The sequence below is a fragment of the Enhydra lutris genome, unplaced genomic scaffold (assembly GCF_002288905.1).
Source record: "Enhydra lutris kenyoni isolate GAN:26980312 unplaced genomic scaffold, ASM228890v2 scaffoldscaffold2, whole genome shotgun sequence".
NCBI classification, from domain to species: domain Eukaryota; kingdom Metazoa; phylum Chordata; class Mammalia; order Carnivora; family Mustelidae; genus Enhydra; species Enhydra lutris.
In genome coordinates this window covers 19,530,988-19,550,657 of record NW_019154086.1, presented here as the reverse complement: position 1 = coordinate 19,550,657, position 19,670 = coordinate 19,530,988, and the positions used below count along the sequence as shown (strand labels likewise).

Below are 19,670 nucleotides of genomic sequence, written 5' to 3'. Positions count from 1 at the left end.
ATCGGAGTGAAAGCAAGAGGCAGACAAGGCAGCTGAAGTGTGTGCTAGACCGAGGAAAGGAAGCGGTGGACCTGAGGGGTGAGAGTTTGTGTCTTCGAGAAAAAAGCCTGCCTTCTATCCCTGCCACGCTAGGACACTGGCTGTGGGGTGGAGCGGGGCCCCGGGGGCCGCACCAGCAGCCCGACCCTTGGTGAGCCGGCTTCCTGCAGGGAAGTCCCCGGAACCCGAGGTCACGGGCAGCACGCGGCTGCTGGAGGCGCTCCGCAGCACCGACACGCCACAGCGCAAGGCCTTTCCGACGGTCCCCGACGGCCCGAGCCCCGGCCACTCGGCCTCACACCTAAAGATCCGAACAGCAGTATCATGTGAGGAGGGAGAGCACCCGAGTACAAGGGTTTGCGTAATCGCGCGCTGAGAACCGGCTCTGATTCGTGCTGCGCTGGAGCTCCTGGGCTTTGCGGGTCGGCCCCAGCTCTGCTCCGAGTAAAGAGCAGATCAAGAATCAAGGACGCGCGGGATCTGTCAACCCACATTCCCGAGTGTCTTTTCCCTTTCCTTCTTTCCCCTCCCGACACAAGATCCTCACGCGGCTCCAAAACGAACGGATTCCTGGCGGAGCTAAGACGACTTTGCCCGCTCCACGCGCCGGCTCGAACCCACACCGGGCTCGGCGTAGCGGAAGGAAAGCCTCGCGGGCACCTGGCAGGGAAGGCGCAGGGTCCGCGGACAGCAGCCCCGCGACAGATCGCACCCGGAGGAGGGTACTTACGGGGAGCACCTTCTGCCATCTCGATAGCGGTGATTCCCAACGACCACAGGTCACTCTGAAAGAGACGAAGGCACACACATCACAAATGCAGGAGACCGAGAGGAAGCTGCTTCAGCTGCTAACGGCTCCAGAACTCCCTGCAGGAAAGCCAATCCTCTATAGACCTGTTTCACCTAGGAAGCTTAAAAGTGGCCTTTTTTTTTTCTTACTTTTTGTGGATAGCATCTTTCACGGTATGATCTGACACACCGCGGATTTTCAGTAAATATATGAAAAATGAATATGAGGTTTTAGAAATTAATTGATCACCAAAATTTATCTGTGTATCAAACCATACGAAACTGGTATGATTTGACTGTTTTTTTTTTTAACACCTTTATTCAGGTATAATTATCATAGAATTAACTGCTTATACTTCAAGTGTATCATTTGGCAAGTGTGAAGGCGTCTGCCCCTGGGAAACCATCACCACAATCAGCACTAAATATACCTAGCACCCCCAAAACGTTGCACTTGCTCCTTCGAAATCTCCCCTCCTGCCCTTGCTGTCCCCTGACCCAGTTCCCGCTCTGAGGCAACTGCTGATCTGCTTTCTGTCACTGTGGGCTAGTTTGCATCTTCTGAAGTTTTACAGACATTCAATCATTCCCTTTCTCTCTGGAATGTAATGGACAGTGTGTGGGAGTACTTCATTCCCTTTTACTGCCACTGCTGTTCCATCCCGTGGCTATCCCTACTACAATTTGTTTATCCATTGTGGATGGACATTTGGAGTGTTTCCAGTCTGAGCTATGCCAAATAAAGCAGCTACGGATGTTCACGTACAAGTCTTTGTATGGACATAGGCTTTTATTTCTTTAATGTAAACACCTAGGAGTAGAATGGCTGAATCATATAGTAGATGTGTACTTAGTGGATTGTCTTTGACCTACGAAGACAGCAACTTCAGACGGTTTAACCAAATAAGATGAGGACAGGGAAACTGTTGGGTGGTGCTGTTCACTGATAATCTCCAGTGCCCAGGACAGAGCCAGGCATGTGCTTGATATGTTTGTTGAATGAATGAACAATATCTTCGATCTTGTAAGTAGGCAATATGCAAAACAGAGAGCCTGTACCCTTAAGTTCTTTCTTATGGTAAGACCGACTTTTACATTCTTGTCAGAATTTTCTAGACTCATGCCATTACCCCCTCCTGTACAATCTGAGTCTGCAATAGCATGCTTCTCCTCCTCTCTGCGTCTATGGCTCAGTTGTCCCTAGGGATTGCACAGGAGGGAGCAAATCAAAAAAGGGGGAAACCAGATAAGGAAGCTTGCTGCTTCAATGCCCCTGCACACTGGGTAAGGTCATACAATGAGAAATTAGGTTCAATGGCCTACAATCCTGATGAAGACTCTCACCTTCCTTTCATTTTCAATATATCCTGCATTTTGCATGTCATTCTGAATTCTCTCCTCTAACCTCTCACAGATTACAGAGATCAAAGTTAAGTTTCCTTGTTCTTCCCATCAAACAAATTTCAAGGCCACAAGAAAGGAGATATACCTAGAAAAGGGACTATGAAATCCATGCTGAGCCATTTACCACAACTAAACTTCTGAGCACCCTGTGAGTGACACCCAGCTCTGCTCAGTATCCCGATGGAGACCCGCACATGCCCACAGGGGCTTTCTTGCAGGGGAGGGGTGTAGCCTCTTGCCTGAAGTGTCATCTACTTTAGAGTGGGTGTCTGGGACACACACTAACCCTCTAAAAGGACTAAGGGGAGATTCTTTTAATTCATGAGCCTAGCAATCAGTTCACATGTTACATGTTCTCAGTTTGACTTGGGATAATAACACACCTGCACGATATCACTGTTCTCAGATCCTAAGTCACCTTTCCGCTTAGAACACAACTCAAGAAGGCAACTCTTGTTCTTTTTCTTTGCTACATTTCAAGATGTATTCAAAGTTGTCATCGCACATGCACATGCACACACACACACATACACACATGTTTGCACAGCCCAGCAAGTGACTGAGGTTTCCTGGGGGCTCCTGGCCTTGCTTAGGGAGGCCCACTGCAGCTAATGGGGAAAGCCCATGCCCCTATAGTGCACTGACTCAGGAGCAGTAACTGGTAAAGCAGAAAACACAACGCTCTCCTACCTGGGGCTTTAGGGTTGATCAACACAGATAATCATTTGACAACATGACAGAAACACTGAGTCAGGGGTGCCTGGGCGGCTTAGTCGGTTGAGCATCTGCCTTCAGCTCGGGTTGTAATCCTGGGGTCCTGAAATCAAGCCCCACATCGGGCTCCTTGCTCAGCAGGGGATCTGCTTCTCCTTCTCTCTCTAACCCTCTTTCCCACCTGTTTGTTCTCTCTCTCTCTCTCAAAAAAAAAAAAAAAATTAAGGAAAAAAAAAACCACTGAGTCACTCACAGTACAGGAGGTATTAAACAGGAAACACAGCAGGAATAGACTGGAGATGGTAGGCTGTGCTATTTTGATAGGATCTCAATATCTCTAGGATTTGGTGGTTCTATCACTTTCCCTCTATCTCCAGAAATCAAGTGTTTCTCTCATGTGCAATGAGGTACAAATTCAGAGGCGGTGGCCAGGCTCTCTGTTCCTAAGGGCCACAGGAGGGTCAACTTTAAGTGGCGTTCAACTCCTGGAAGTTTGAGTGGGTCTGAAAGCCAACTGAAGGCCAACACTTCGAAATGACAGGGCTCAGGAGAGAAGAGCTCCAGGCCAATCCTCAGATGGGGAAAAATCATGCAGAAAATCCAGGCAAACATTTGGCTCTGAGTCCTTGCTCTCGCTCTCCCCTCTGCTTGCGGCCACGACCCTAACTGTGTGCTGGCTGACATCCTCCTCTCTGTAAAGTCTTTGCTCAAATGCCATGTTCTCAGTGGAGACCCCTGACTATCTCCTCAGGCCCTGCCAGACCCCGTCCCCTTTCCCACTTTTGTGCCCCAGAGAATGAATCACCCTCTCACATCTGTGTAATTTACTCATTCCTAATCTATACCGTGTTATATTTACTGTTTGTGTCCCCGGCCCCCAGCGCACACAGACTGGATATAACACAAGATCCATGAGGGCAGGGATCTTTGTTTTGTTGCCTAGTTTATACCAAGTACCCAGAGCAGCACCCAGCACACAGTAGGCACTTAAGAAATAATTGTTGGGGGCACCTGGGTGGCTCAGTGGGTTAAGCCGCTGCCTTCAGCTCAGGTCATGATCTCAGGGTCCTGGGATTGAGTCCCGCATCGGGTTCTCTGCTCGGCAGAGATCCTGCTTCCCTCTCTCTCTCTCTGCCTGCCTCTCCATCTACTTGTGATCTCTCTCTGTCAAATAAATAAATAAATAAATCTTTAAAAAAAAAAAAAAAGAAATAATTGTTGGATGAACGAACAAATGAAAGACGCATGAGGGAAAGGGGCAAAACGTGTGTCCTAAGACTGTTAGATTCCTTGTAGGGCATCTCCCACCTTCTATTTCACAGACAAGGGGAAAGGATGTACCCAAGACCACAGAGCAACTCAGCACCAGCTTTGGAGCAGAGCCAGGTCTCCTGTCCCCCAGGTCACTTCTCTTTTAACTGTCATCACAACATAAAAGCCCGAATATTCATCTTATAAGTAAAACTTATGAGGGGCCCATAAAAGAATTGTTCCAAATTCCTACTTCATTTACGGGTAATGAAGGTGCTGGAGACTCAACGAAGTTGCTAAGATCCAGAGAGGCACCTGAAAAACCAGTGCTAGGAAATAGGCTTCAACTTCCCAGAGGCAGCATGAATAGTCTTCGAAGTCAGATGGACCTGCATTCAAATCCAGGTTCCTAACTACCCGCAGAACACTGCTCAGAGCTTAGCTTGCTCAGTGTACAACAGAGCTAACTGGGACATGCATGCACATGGGTCTGCTGCCCGGCACAGTCTTGGGCCCACGGTAAAGCTCAAGCATATGAATTTCCTTCTTCTCCACTATTAGGTAAGCTGCCTGTGCTTGCCCAACACATTCTTCTAGGAGTCCCCTCTCTCTGGTTGTGGCAGACCTTGTTTGTTGGCTAACCCCACAAGCATTTTTCAGTCCCCATTTCCCTTGCTGCCTCCACTTCAGAGCGCAGGAAAGCTAAGCTTGTTTTCCCAGACTCCCCTGCAGCTAAGGAGGACAGGTAAGGATGAGAAGTAGTTCTGGCCAATAAGACACTGGTGGACATCCTCTGGGAGCTTTGGGGAAAGCTTTTGTTTTTCTTGATATGAGTGACAAACACAGTGGATGTCTTGACAACTCTTTCCCACTTCTTAGTGCCTTGAATAAAAACATGATATCTAGGGTTACAGCATCCATTTTACAACTGTGAGGCAGTAAGTCAACAAATTAATTACAACAGGGCAGAATGGTAGGAGTCTGGATTTGAGTATATCCATGAGCTACTACACCAACCCTGGACGGCCTGCCTCTAGACTTCTGATGATGTAAAGAGACATAAGAACAGCCAAAAACCTTCCTTAGTGATAATATGTAGACAGCAATAATTTGAGGGAAAAAATTCTCTCAGTAGAAAAATGGAGAGGTCCCAGTTGTTAGGTGATCCTGGTTTACCCCCAAATGAAGCAGCAGAAGTTAGGGAAGAGAGAGATTTCTCTTATTCAGGACACATCACCTCAGATCCCCTCTTAGGCAGCTTCCCCCCTAAGTCCCAAAACAATCCCTTGGGAGGGTGTGACCCTCCCAAGTCCTGTGCAACCTCTGTCACATGACCAGGCCAGAAATTGCTTCTTCTTTAAGCCCTTGTTTGATATCATCATTAGGAATAAATAAATAAATGTATGTATGTATGTGTGTGTGTGTGTGTGTGTATTATATATTATATAAAATACACACACACACACACACACACACATTTTCCCCCTTGGGGTTCTCTTCCTTTCCAAAAGGCACATTTATATTCCTGGCCATATATACGCAGAGCTGCTTGTAAGCTACGCTTAGATGCCCATGCTAGACAGCAATAAACGTCCTTGACGGGACTTGTTTTAAGCCTTTGGATACATTAGCAAGTCCCAAAGACACTTCAGAACTTAAATACGGGAGAAAATGTTCCAATTACAATTGGCAAGACAGATCACAGGAGATGAGAAAGGGAAGAGGGGGGAACAAGATGGGGAGAGAGTCAGGGAGAGATAAGTTTCCTTTGTGGCCATGGTGTGACTCATTTTGGCAGGAGCTGGGTAATTCATTATTCCAGAGGCGCTGTGCAGCCTGGCCTGTGGCATGATTAATAGCCCAGTCCTGTGTGCATTACAAATGGAACAGAGACAAATTCTAGTGCCTCTTGAGAAGGCAGGGGTGAGCACGCAGCTTCCGGCTGGTGTGGGGTGGGGGTGGTCAGCGGGCAGGCAGGCAACTTGAACACAGCCAAAGAGCATCCCTTTTGGGGCTCGGCTGCCCAACCCATGAAGAAAAGGACACTTGCAGATGGGTCAACCAATTACACAGGGAAAGAGAGGGTTATGGGGGCACAGTAAAGAGCCCCTGCTCCTTTCCCCTCCCCCATCCTGTGCATGAAGAGGCAGAAAGAGCTCCTGCTAGACAGACAGACAGACCTAGATTTGACTCTCAGCTCTGACAACTAGCTTGCAAGCCACTTAACTCCTCAGAACCCATTTCTTGACCTAGAATGGGAAGAGAACACCTGTCTGGCAGAGTTAATACCAGAACTCAATAAGGTGATATTTATATATATAAACACACAGTGCTTAACACAATGCAATGCAAAGAGTGGAGATTGCACAAACACTGGCATTGTTATCACTGACCAGCAGTGCAGCCAGCCCACCAGGGTCAGGGATGGTGGCAGTGAGCTCTGTCATGTCACGGCTCTCAGCGAAGTCACTGAGATGATGCAGGCGTCTTACAGGAAGCAGAGGGAAGGGGCATGTCCCACCTCCTCCGGCCTTGTGGGCTCCCTTTCCTGGAAGAGCCTTGTGGAAAGCCAGATGGACAGGCAGAAAAGGGGTTCACTGAGTGCTAGTGCCATTATCCCAAAGCAGAGGATAGCAAGGTAGTCTAGACCCGACAGACAACAGCGTAATAACAGGCACGACCAGGACAGTGGACTTGACCAAGTCTCACAGACCAGAGAACAGTCTTCTGTTGTGACGTATTATTATTCTCTCTGTGGCAATGCTCCAGCTAGAAAAACGGAATTGTATTTATTGGGTGCGAGCCCTAAGGGAAGCACCTTCGCCTAGGGGTAGAAGTTATGGAGAAGCAGGTTCTGACTCAACATAAGCAGACAAGTAAAGGTGTGTCATACAAATATGAGGTTTGACTCATATGATGTTGCTGGCTTTTTTCGGTTAAAAAAAAAATGACCCCAAATAGTAGTACCTTCCTATGACACACAAGCACAAATATCAACTATAATAGGTCGAGGAGCTCCAAGTGTTAGGCACCGAATTCGTTCCTCTGTAGCTGTGAGCTCACTTTATTCTAATGCAACCTTGTGATCTACGATCTATTCTTCCCATTTCATGAAGACTCAGAAGGTTTCAATAGCTTCCCCAGGTAACAGACAGGAGCAATGTCTACATTGTAAACCAGTCCTGTCTGACTTCAAAAGCTTCACTCTGATTCACTAGGCCTTACACTTATATATTCTACATTCTGTGTAAAGAGCCAAGGGGTTGGGTCACTGGGGGTCACTGAGGATGTTCAGGAAGAGGGAGCGATTTAAATAATTCCATTTCCCACATAAAACAAACTGAGGGCAAGAATCTTCAGGGCCTCGTTCATCCACATTTGTTACCTGACCCAAGGGGAAATGTTAGAATAGCTTTATTACCTCCAGCTGGGGACATGCAGGTGGGGACAGGGGGGTCCTGCTGTGTCTCAACGAGGACTTCTAGACAGGTGGACGGGAGCATGGAGCGAGCCATAGGAACGCATTTCATAGGAACGTCAGCTTTTTACGGGTGATAATAACATGGTATCTCTATCATCCTTCCCTCCTTCCGAATAAGGGCGGGGAGTTGTTTGACTCTCAGCAGTAGACAGAGGCCAGGCCTCACTTGGGAATGTAAACCCCATTCTGCAATCTGAGTAATGTCCTCTCCCATCACACCCTGCGTGAATCTTGGTGACGCCCGACGAGTCACGATTTCTCCTTTCAGCCTGCCTGATTAAAGCCAGTTATCTGTAACATGGGAGCCTTCGAGCTCGCTCCACAGCCCCAGTACAACATTCACCTGAGCCCGGAGGAGACACCCAGGGCTGCCAATGATCCACGGCACCTGTGTGCAAAGTCCTGTAAGCAGACTCGAGGTGACTAACACAACATTAGTGCAGGTTGGGCCAGAGGATGGGGCGGGAGTGGGGGGGTGAGGGAGGGGCTATGCTGTTTCACTGGATTTTTCTTTACTAATTTAACATAAAAGCAAGGCCAGTTTATTGGGGGTGGGGGGGTGGGGCGCAGAACAAAAAAATACATAAAATAAAATATATAAAAAAAAAATAAAAATGTTAAGCTCTCCATTCCCACATCATATATCCAGGGGGTAGGGACTAGTAAGACTAGATGTTGTGTACTCTATACACCGTGAGCTGCTCTTAGCGTCTAACACTCTATCTTGGGATCTGTCCAGCTTCAGCACGCACGCTGCCCCATTGCTGAAATGGCTGCATGGTATTCCACTGGCCAGATGCTCTTGGCTTCACTCCACCAGTTCCCTATTGCTGAGAATTTGGCTGCAGAGAACTTTATTAGTGTGAGTAGTTCTGTTAAAGCAATAGATCCACGGGACGATAAAACCCTTGACAACTCCCATCCAACTGAACTGAAATTCAAATTTCAAAAATAACAATTTAAACAGCTTAGGAATTTTGAACGGCTTTCTTAATTTTAAATCTTTGAATGCTTGTTATTAAATGAGAAAGCTCTCATTATTGCCCCACACACTTATCAGGGAAATGAAACCTTTCCTTTTGCTTGAAGTGTTTTGACAGAATTTCTGAAAACAAGAAAGGAAGGGCCTCTAGGGGAAAGTGAACACACCAGGCATATGAGATTCTGGTGTTCCTCCTTAGGGGTTATTTCCAATCAGTTACTTACCATGCCTGGTAGGTATCAGACAAAACCAGATTGCACCGAAAAGCATGAGCTCTTTGGACTACCTTCCTACAGAGGCCTTTCTTTTATTGAATTATGGTAGTTTCTAGAAAAATCTATAGCAGTCTTTGAAGGTATCTTAAATAGTAGATATCTCAAGATATCTCATATAGTAGCTGATAATCAATAAATAATAAATCAAATAATAAAATTATATTCTTCTCTTACATTGGTCTGTATTTTCAAGGAAGGGCTTTTGTGAAATCTAACAAAACCTGGTGGCTTTCAAGTCATCTTTTACTGCAAACATACCCTCTAGGTGGAAAGATCTACAGCACATGAGAGCCCAAAGTGTTGACACACGTTTCTGAGGCTGGGAGATAACGCTGGGTCAAACGGACCAGGGAGGCATGGTACCAAACACCTGAACTTGGACGGGGCTGCAAATGGACTTTGTGTGTCAGAGACTGCATGGACAGATGCAGCTTGGCTCATTCTTTACATGTGGTGGGTGTTTAATAAATAGGTGCTGAGTAAATGAAGAAACAGTTTTGAAAGGCAACATATTGTCAAGTTTTCTCCTGGTGACAGACCACATTCCTAAGAATGGTGAACAGAAAAAAGGATAAAATCTGGTGCCAAGAAAGAAGTAGAAAGATTATATTTCCAGAATCACTGCCTCTCTGGTTCACTGTAAAGGTGTGAGGCAGTTGAAATAAATCTTCCTATCTGCCCAGTTTTCCTAATTCACCCTTTTGTTCTGCCCGTTCTTGTACCCATGACAATGACTGGTGAGTCTCATATTCTTGCCATGGCTTCTTCCGCCTCTCATACCACCTGCACTCATAACAATCCTAATAAAGTAATTCTCACTAAGGTGTAAATGACTAATATAGTGAACGGGTTCTTTCGTCAGGATTCCTTATTTTTTTAATAAAGGACACTGAAATTAATCATCAGTTTATTAATGCCTCAGGATACTTCTATAGTCACATGGACCTTCCAGTACCTCTGAACTTACCCTGTGCTTCATAATCCCCCCGTGTTTACTCAGACACCAGACTTTGTTCACACCTAGAATTATGCATTGGGCTCCAAATTCTTTCACTGATCCCAAACTATATTCCTTAGCCTTCATCCGAGGAAAGAGGATCATATCAGTATAATTCTAAGCTTTGGCTTCGCCAAACAGAAGTTGTCGTCTACTTTATTGAAAATGGCAAAGTCACAGTGACCGAAAAGAAGTCCCACATAAAGTACAGCCACTAAGAATAGTTAGAAGGCTAAACCAAGGGTAAAAGTTTGAAACACCCTGATTCTCCATGGTATGTTATAAAGCAGTGAAAAATATCTGTGTCCCAGATGCAAACTAGTTAGCGCTTGTTAAGTATAACTATTGTTTGGAGAATTACTTATAGTCAATTATGATACACATATCTGGTCTGGGACGTATATTTTCTAGTGGTTCCTCTGAAGGGATCTGCAAATTAAATTATTTAAATGTGCTTATCATTAGCAGTTGAAATAAATGACATTTATTTTGGCGACATTAATTTTTAACTTGGCAGCTGTTTTCAGACAGATTGTTGTCAGGTTATTACAGTGACTAACTTTGAGAGGAGGAAGACATTTACAGGAGATTATTTTGGTTTTAGACTTTCAGCTCGTATTTCTCCAAAGAGGCAAATGATTTTGTCAATGCCCTGAGATACTGGGTCCTGAAGACATTGCAATGTTTGCATCTTTGTGACCTGATTTCAATAATAACTCCACATGTGGAGAACTAAAAATGTTCTTTAAAAGAGAAATTCTTCAAATATACTGTTCGGAAGCTGTTTTGTGGGTAAGTTGATTTATATAGGAGTACATCATAGAGGAGCGGGGTAATATATTGGTAATCTTCTGAAAAGAGAGTTGGAAGATGCGGGTTCAAGTCTGAACTCTGAGAAGCCCAGTAACTTGGTGTGCACTTGCAAGGGCCTCTGGCCTCAGTTTCCCATCTGCAAGAGGAAGGCATGTGGAGGTGACCACTAAAATACTTTGGTGAAAAGTCCATGCATCTGTGAAGCCAGCGTGGGTAGTGTTAGATCTGGCCCAAGGTTGTGCCGTGGTCTATACAAAGATACGCTGCATAACGTATCTCTTCATCTACTGTACTGAAAACCCACAGTTCCTACATCCCATTTGCCTCCAATTTTAACGCCTCAACTTTCAGCCACGATTCATGACAATAATGTCACCTGACATTGCAGCCATGAGTGGGATAGTAACTCCAAACTATGTTTGATTACTGGCTAGTAAAATGGAAAAGAGGGGGGCTTCCTGGAGAAGGGGACAACTGTCACCATCTACTTAAACACTGCCTGGAATTTATAGGCAAATTGCCACTTTATGATACAAAATAACAAGCCGCAAATCAAATTTCAATGAAACAGCATGATAGGCTACAAAAATAACATGAGGTAGCTACCAACATCCTGTTTTGTTTGCTCTCATTAAAAAGAAACTTCAATAATTAAACTTTGAGCAATGGAGAAATGAGGAAGTCTATTTTTAATCAGAAAAAGATGATCTAAGACAACAAATTGGCTTTCTTTATAAATAAAATTCTCTCCGAATATATATATAAAATATATATGTATATACATATAATTTTTTTGCTAAAAATGTAAACTATAATCAAAATAAAAATTTGTTACCTATTTTTAAGTTTTTATTAAAACGTCAGTAAGTTAACATATAGTGTAATATTAGTCTCAGGTGTACAATACAGTGATTCAACACTTTCATAAGAAATCTATTTTCTGGGGCGCCTGGGTGGCTCAGTGGGTCAAAGCCTCTGCCTTCGGCTCAGGTCATGATCTCGGCGTTCTGAGATCGAGCCCCGCATCGGGCTCTCTGCTGAGCAGAGAGCCTGCTTCCCCCTCCCTCTCTTTCTCTGTCTGCCTCTCTGTCTACTTGTAATCTCTGTCAAATGAATAAATAAAATATTAAAAAAAAAAAAGAAATCTATTTTCTAATAAGAAACAAGAGTAAGTTCAAGAGAATCTAGAAAATGGTCTCAACATTTTTTACAAAGAGGCAATCAGATAAAACAGGTGAATTCATGGAAAAGATTCTCACTTGAGCATCTTATCATTTTAAATTCAAATAATGTTTTTCAGTTCTCCCTTTGGATTACTTAATCATAGGCCCAAAGGCATGTGAGAATTCTCCCACTGTGAGACTCAGGACGAGACATGAGGCACAGTTTTGATACAATGAAGAGGAAGTCATACCTTGAAATCATATGTGGCATCTGGGTTTTCGTCGCAGGCAATGACTTCTGGTGCCATCCAGTAAGGGGTCCCGATGAAGGTATTTCTCCTGCCCACTGTTCGATCAAGCTGGGCACTGACACCAAAGTCCACTATTTAAGAGAAGATAAATGAATAAAGTCTTGGATGCTTATATGGTGAATAAAATGAATGTGCCTTTTTTTTTAACTGCAGCAAAATAAGCATACCACAAAATTCACAATTTTAGTCATTTTTATGGTAATAATTCTGTGTCATTAAATATGTTCGCATTGTTGTGAAACCATCACCACAATGCAATTCCAGAACATTCTCATCTTCCCAAACTGAAACTCTGTATCATTTCAACAATAACCCCCCATTTTCCCCTCTCCCGATTCTTCTTTCTGTCTCTATAAATCTGGAATATTACAGATACCTCATATAAGTGGAGTCATACAGTATTTGCCTTTGTGTGACTAGCTTATTTCAATTAGCGTAATATCCTCAAGGGTTGTCCATGTTGGAACACGGGCCAGCATTTCCTAACTTTTTAAGGTTCAGGAATATTCCATCATATGTACATGCCATGTTGTGTTTATCCACTCATCTGTTGATGGCCGACTTGGGTTGCTTCTTCCCTTTAAATATTGTGAATGTCTATTTTTAAAGTGCATGTATAAATGACTAAAGTATACCAATAAGGAAAGCCCAAAATGTTGTATTTGGTTAAACCAAGGGCCCGTAGGGGCCAAATACAGGTGTTAAATCAAAGGCCAGCTTGTTTGCCATCGAAGAGAATACTTGGGGGATACAAAGAAAGTGGTTAAGAGCCAAGCTTCTGGAGTCAGACTGCTTAAGTTTGCATGCCATTTCTGCCATATACTCGTGATCTGAGCTGAGGCTAGCAGATCAAGATTTAAGCTTCAGTTTCCAAATTTATAAAACGAGGGTGATGAGATTGACACAGAGCTGCTGTGATATAAAGGGGTGTGTACAGGGCCCGACAGAGTATTCTCTCAAAAAGTGATGGTTAATCAGTGATGAGTGAAGCTTCTGAGGATAGATTATTTAGGCAGTCCATACGAACATATGCACATGCACACGCAGACACGCGCACACACGCCTTCCCTAAGGAATGTGTGTTTTTGTTTTAAGAGGGAATATTCATGAGATGAAAGTTTGGCCCCAAATGCTGAGGAAAAAAATGGAAATTATATATTTTAACAAAAAGACAAGAACAACTGTTTGGGATATAAACATGGGACGTATCTCAATCTCTTTGAAAATAAACAATCATGTGGCCGATAACTCCTTTCTAGATGACAAGCTGAGTATCTTACGGATAGCTGTCACTTCGTGCTCTTACTCAGAGATACCAAGCAGGTGGAGGGGCTTGTGGAGCACGGGGAAATTATTGGCCTTATCTGGACAATCCCAGCACCAAGGGAAAGGGTTCCCTCTCTGATCACTCCAGCAAACGCAAGTAGGATAACCAGCATGCATTCAAAGTGGAATACTGAACACCCCTTTTGTACAGGTGCCCTAGGTAATAATGAAGTCGATGTAAATATAACTTAAAACATATGGGAACATAGTAGGAATTCATTATTCTAAATATGTCTAAATGTGGATATTTTTCAGTAAAAAAAAAAAATGGGTCATCGCTGTTCTCTTATAGCAGCAACAAAGTAAACAAATGGTGAGATATAGGAACCATTTCAAGATCAGTCACTTTTTTTTTTTTTAAGGATTATTTATTTACTTATTTGACAGAGAGAGACAGCGAGAAAGGGAACACAAGCAGGGGAAGTGGGAAGGGGAGAGGTGGGCTCACCACTGAGCAGGCAGCCTGATGCGGGGCTCGATCCCAGGACCCTGGGATGATGACCTGAGCCGAAGGCAGAAGCTTAATCACTGAGCCACCCAGGCGCCCCAGGTCAGCCACTTCTAATCTAAAGGGTTTTGCTTGAGAAAACCTGAATTATTTCTACATATTAAGCAAATGGTTCTGTCTGCCATACTGTATACCAGTTCACTTGTCAAATGCTTTTAGAAATGTTTTGAAATGGACAAAGAAACATTTTCCTATCATTCCTTAGTACAATGACCTTCAAATTCATGGTGACAAATTTACATTCATTAAAAGAAGTACAACAACAAAACCAACCAGTTGTTGAAATAATCCTATCAATTCCTTTGATTCCTCCGCTCCCTGGATTCTGTTCTTACCTAGTTTAACTTCTGCATTCTCAGTCAGCAAGACATTCTGCCCTTTAATATCTCGATGAATCACTTTATGCTGGTGCAGATGACTCAGCCCCTGGAGTAACAGAGAGTTAAGAAGGGTTAAGGAGAATGTAAGCCAAGATGCAAATAAATTATTTGGGTTGTCAATGATCCCAAAAATATGTAAACTCACCCAGAGCTACTTTCTTTCTTTTCTTTCTTTCTTTTTGATACCTTCATTATCATACTCAGGTCTTCCACATGTGTATAGTGCTGCTCTAAACTAGGTAATTGATCAACATAAACTGAAATACAGAAGCAGTCTTTGCAATGTGCGCTGCTGTGTTAAATGAACTGCTTGCACATCAGCTGTGATCTAAGGTAGCAACGAACCCATGAGGACAATGATGTGGTTCTGGCATGCACGAGTTTTAGCTAACAGTACTATGAAAAGTGAGGACTGCCTGCATTTGCTAGTTTATAACAGGAACATCTATATAGTTTCCGTACGGAAAATTAACCTGATTTAACTAAGTCCTCCACTCTTTTTTTTTTTTAAGCAATATTAGAATTCAAGAGTTAAAAGTTGCTCACTAAATTCTACTCCTGAAACTAATATTGCACTATATGCTAACGCACTTGAATTTAGATTAAAAACTTAGTAGAAAAAAAAAGTTAAAGACTACATTGTATCATATAATTTTAATTAATCACAATCAAGTATTTCTCAGACCAGTCAAATCTCCCATTGCCTTTAGCCAATGTGGCTCATATTTTAAAAAAGAAAATAGCAGTTTCTATTTCCTTTGTTGACGTCTGTAACTGTCATCTTTAGTGCTTTACGAGATTTGTGACTTTGTGTTCATTGTGTGAAATAATTATTTGGTGACATCGAAACCTGTGTCCTGTTTCTCCATGAATTACTCTCTGTCTTATTTGCGGTGTGAGTTCTGAAATCTACGGACTTGCTCTAGGGTAGTGATATGTTTCTCAAAGTATAACCTAAAAAAACCTCAAATTGGAGTCTTGAAGCAAATTACGTTATGCTAACACTTGCTAATTCAACATACTATATACTCAATTAATGTCATTTTATTATTTATAATTGTCTGTACTTTTAATTTTCCTCCATAATGTTGAAACTCTGGCATGGAAAGATGAGGTTGACACAAAAAGAAACAAAACTAAATATCTGAATTCCTGTGTTGAAAAAACTCAGCATGAAAATTTGGATGCCCCCAAAATTTGATCCATGTATACATTCAGGAAGATCAGTAAACATAAACCGTGTAAGAAGCTGAACCACTTGTTTGGGTTTTAAAAAATTACCTTTCCTCTCTAGTCAGTTCAGCTCAAAGTAGGCATCAAGCAGAGTAAAATGTCTGGTTTTACAACATACTAACATCCCGTGAGTACTTAGAGGGACTGAAGATCTCCACATTCCTTCACCAGCACAGTGGTTGGAAGCAGGTACCAGAGCACATAAGTGAGCCAAACATTGTAGTTAATGAGATCATATGATGCAAGGAGAGTTATGTCTAAAATATCCTGTGATTGAATGTTTCTTCCAATGAGTCACCTTATCTCAAAGGCCAGTATCTTCTGGGAAAATGTATTGGAAGAAAATAATCAGGTACTAAGAGGTACTCATAGGTTGAGACATCCTGCTGCTTTCAGAACCCTGGAGAGCTCATGGCTGATCCCCAGAGTTCCCCATTCCTCACCAGAGCAGAAAGGTGTATTGCAGAAACAGCCATGGAGATCCAGCATATTCTTGGACTCACGGGGGCCTAAATAATGGCCTAAATAACCCCTTGTGCATTCTCTAAATGAGTGAAATCCTAAGTCAGAAATTCAACTGAAGTTTACACAAAAGCACCTCAACACTCAAAAATAAATGTCAGATTTGAAGGAGAGCAGCAACCATACCTCCTTGTTTCCCACTCAAATTCTGTCTTGGGCTCAGAAATCATTTTGCCCACCCCATGCCATGGAGGTTTTATCCTGTTTGCTCTTAAGAGCTTTATTTTTTGTAACTTTTATATTTATATCTCTAATCAAGCTAGAATTAATTTTTGAATATGGTATAAAGCAGGTATCAAGTTTCATGTTTTCCCATGACTCTTCAGTTGGCCAAGCACTATTTACTGAGGAGAGCACCCTTGCACCCATGCTTTGCAGTACTTCTTCTGCCATAAATCAGGTGTCCTGATAAAGTGAGTCTGTTCCTGGACTCTTGATTCTGTTCCCCTGGCCATTTGTCTATTCTTGTGACAATACCACTCTGTTTTATTTACTTAGTAGCTTTATAATAAGTCTCGCTAACTGGCAGCATAAATCCTCCAGCTGTCTTCTTCCTCTTCAAGATTGTCTTGCTATTCTTGGCAAGGAATCTTTAAAACTCACCTGTCCATATCCACAGCTATATCTAGAGGGATTTTGATGGGGAATTCATTGAAACCATGGATCAAACCAGGGAGAAATCACTTCTTCACAATATTTAGTATTCTTATCTGTGAAATGGTATATACCTCCATTTTATTAAGGTCCTCTTTAATTTCTCTCAGTAATATTTTGTGGCTTTCAGTGTAGAAGACATTCAACACCTTTCTGTAAATTTATTTCTAAGTATTTGACTTTTATGCTATTATAAATGTTATTTTTAAAGTTCACTTTCTGTTTTGTTTTGCCTAATGTGGTTTGAATATTTTTAATGTTTCCCATCCACCCGTCTATCCACCCATCCATCCATCCATCCATCCATTTGCAGCACATAATCTTTCTCTCAAAAGTGCATCTTGGACACATCATGAAAATAGTTTTAACTTTTATTCCCTTAGATTAAGAAGGAAGAGCTTATATATTAGATTGCCAAGCACATCTAGTAAGAATGCTCAGTGAACACACATTAGCCTCCAATCAGTAGCAAGAGATAATCCAACTAGTCTGACTGAACTAAAATATGACCAATTATTTTCTTCTCCCTGAATTGATCTCAGTAAATATGACACTATTGTCCAGATTGCCTGATTGAGATCAGTGGGCAAAACTGGACAGACATAGTCTTGTCCAGCTATTTTGATCAGCTTAACTGACAAACTCAAATAATTTTTTTTTTTAATTTAAAATCAGTTAAACTAGATTCTATATGCTAAAATGATAAATGTCATGTAATCCTTAATCTCGTTATAAACTTTCACAAATGGAAAATTCAGATGGAGTGATCAAAATACCTCTAAAAAAGTCATTTCCTAAGTGAGACCTTATCTCTTTGATCTAAAATCAGATTTCTAATTGGAAATATCATGGGAAATGAATCCCTTGGTAAGGGAAGTCACCCAATGTTAACCCTCTAAATGAGAGTGCACATAGCCTGTTCAGAATGGCTCTCGCCTTCATGGGAGCAGACCCTAAAACTACCACTACCACCATCACTGTTAGAGTAAAGCTTTAAACATGTCTGCAATACTTTTGTGAATGTCGGCAGAAGGTTGGTACAAAGTTCAACGCCTCCCAAAAGACTCTGTGTTGTCACTTACTCGTAAGATCTCCCTGCAGATGTATGCAATCCACTCCTCCTTCAAGGTGTTACCTTTCGTGTTCTTGATCAGGTCAGTGACAGAGCCAGCACCACAAAACTCCATCACCAACTGGCAAAGGAAGCAAACATGCCATGATTATAATCACACTTCATAGCTTTCACTGGGTTAAGAAAGCCTAAGTTATTCCAGTTGGCTGCTTTAGAATGCCGTTCCTTTAAAAAAGAAGTGATCAAACAACAGTATAGAAAACATAAACTTGTATCTTAATTTTTTCCAAATGATAGAAAAGAAAGATTATTTTTTAATTTTCCAATCTAAAAATTATAATTGGAAATTGAGGAAAATCCCCATATTCTAAGTATTTTTTTTAAATGAGGGAAGCTAGGTGGTTCAGATGTAGTTGAGAATATCTCTGTGTTTTTATCCAGCAATTGATCTCATCTTTCCTACAAAAGTGTATCATTCCCCTGTCTCAAAGAACTATGGTTTTCTAGGCAATCTGACGTTAGGACAATAAAGTATACACTGTTTATGCTATTGGTTTGTAAGTGACACTGTAAACTGTCAGAATGGGGACTGTTTTTAATTAACTTCAGCAAATGTTCACAGGAGGTTAGACACATCAAATAAATTCAATAGACAATAAGCCTTAATTTAGCACCTTTCATCCAAAAAGCTTCAAGTTCTCTATAAATATAAACTCATTACAGCACTCAAGCAACTTTATCAAACAGGCAGAAAATAATCACCTCTCTTATTTAATGGAGAAATAGAGACAAGAAAAGGAAAAGCAATTCATTCGATTTTATATTCATTTTCTAGCATTAAGAAACATTCATTTTCTTACTTTCTCCCTTTTCTTCAAAAAAATAGAAATAAGAAAGGTCTTCAACAAATGGCATCTTATTATTAAGTACTTATTTTTTTGTAATTATATGATAAGAATTCAGAATAACTAGCAATCAATCTCTGACCAGACACTAGAAACAACTAAAGTGGACCCACAATGAAATCACATTGATGGTTTTGGCTTTGTCCAAATGTACATTCTTAACATCAACACCATGTATGCCTAGTAGAAACTCAGTGAAACTCATGAAGTGAGTTTCCTGAATGAGTTTCCAGTGCCTTTTCTGACTGGTCTAATGATTCCACAAAAGGTAGGGAAACCCTACCATCTTCTCGAGACTACCAGCGGGAGTAAAGAGACTTCTCAGGACTTTTTGTAAGGAAATTTAAGAAGTACCACAATATACCATACTGCAACCCAGTAAGAGTTGTAAAATGATCACATGTGATAGTTAGGAAGCTATCAAAGACCATAGGTCATGTTAGAAAGAACTCAAGAATCAACCTGAAGAAGTTCTCACTGGCCAAAGATGGGAAGATTTGAGCATCGATAAGAATAACGACTGCAATGGCTTGAAACACATTAAACTTACCCAAATGCATTAACAAACTGATAAGCGGAGGGAAAGAATCAAGAATTTGTATTGCGATTCTTAGACCAATTTTAGCACTGGATAATTTGGTAATTAAAAGGGGCAAATCTTCTCTTTATAAAATGCAGGCATTCCATGTAATAAATGAAGAGGACATAATAGAATCAAAATATCACTATTTTATAGTCCCTGACAAACTAATGAATTTAAGCACTGATTCTCAATGGCTGTTAACATAATAAACATAAGAAGTAACCAGACATTATTTGCTTCTTGATTAGCATAATAACATCACCTAAGA

The 19,670-nt window shown here is 41.9% G+C and overlaps 1 protein-coding gene across 1 annotated transcript in view; it reads right to left on the bottom strand.

Annotated features, from left to right (window-relative positions):
* The window catches only part of LOC111147583 (TRAF2 and NCK interacting kinase), a 381,965-nt gene that overhangs the window by 106,014 nt on the left and 256,281 nt on the right, over positions 1–19,670 (bottom strand). The window contains exons 5-8 of the mRNA XM_022503698.1: positions 17,925–18,035; positions 14,389–14,479; positions 12,160–12,290; positions 770–824 (exon numbers count right to left, since the gene is read on the bottom strand). Of these exons, the coding sequence (XP_022359406.1) occupies positions 770–824; positions 12,160–12,290; positions 14,389–14,479; positions 17,925–18,035 (388 nt within the window). The remainder of the gene's footprint in view (positions 1–769; positions 825–12,159; positions 12,291–14,388; positions 14,480–17,924; positions 18,036–19,670) is intronic.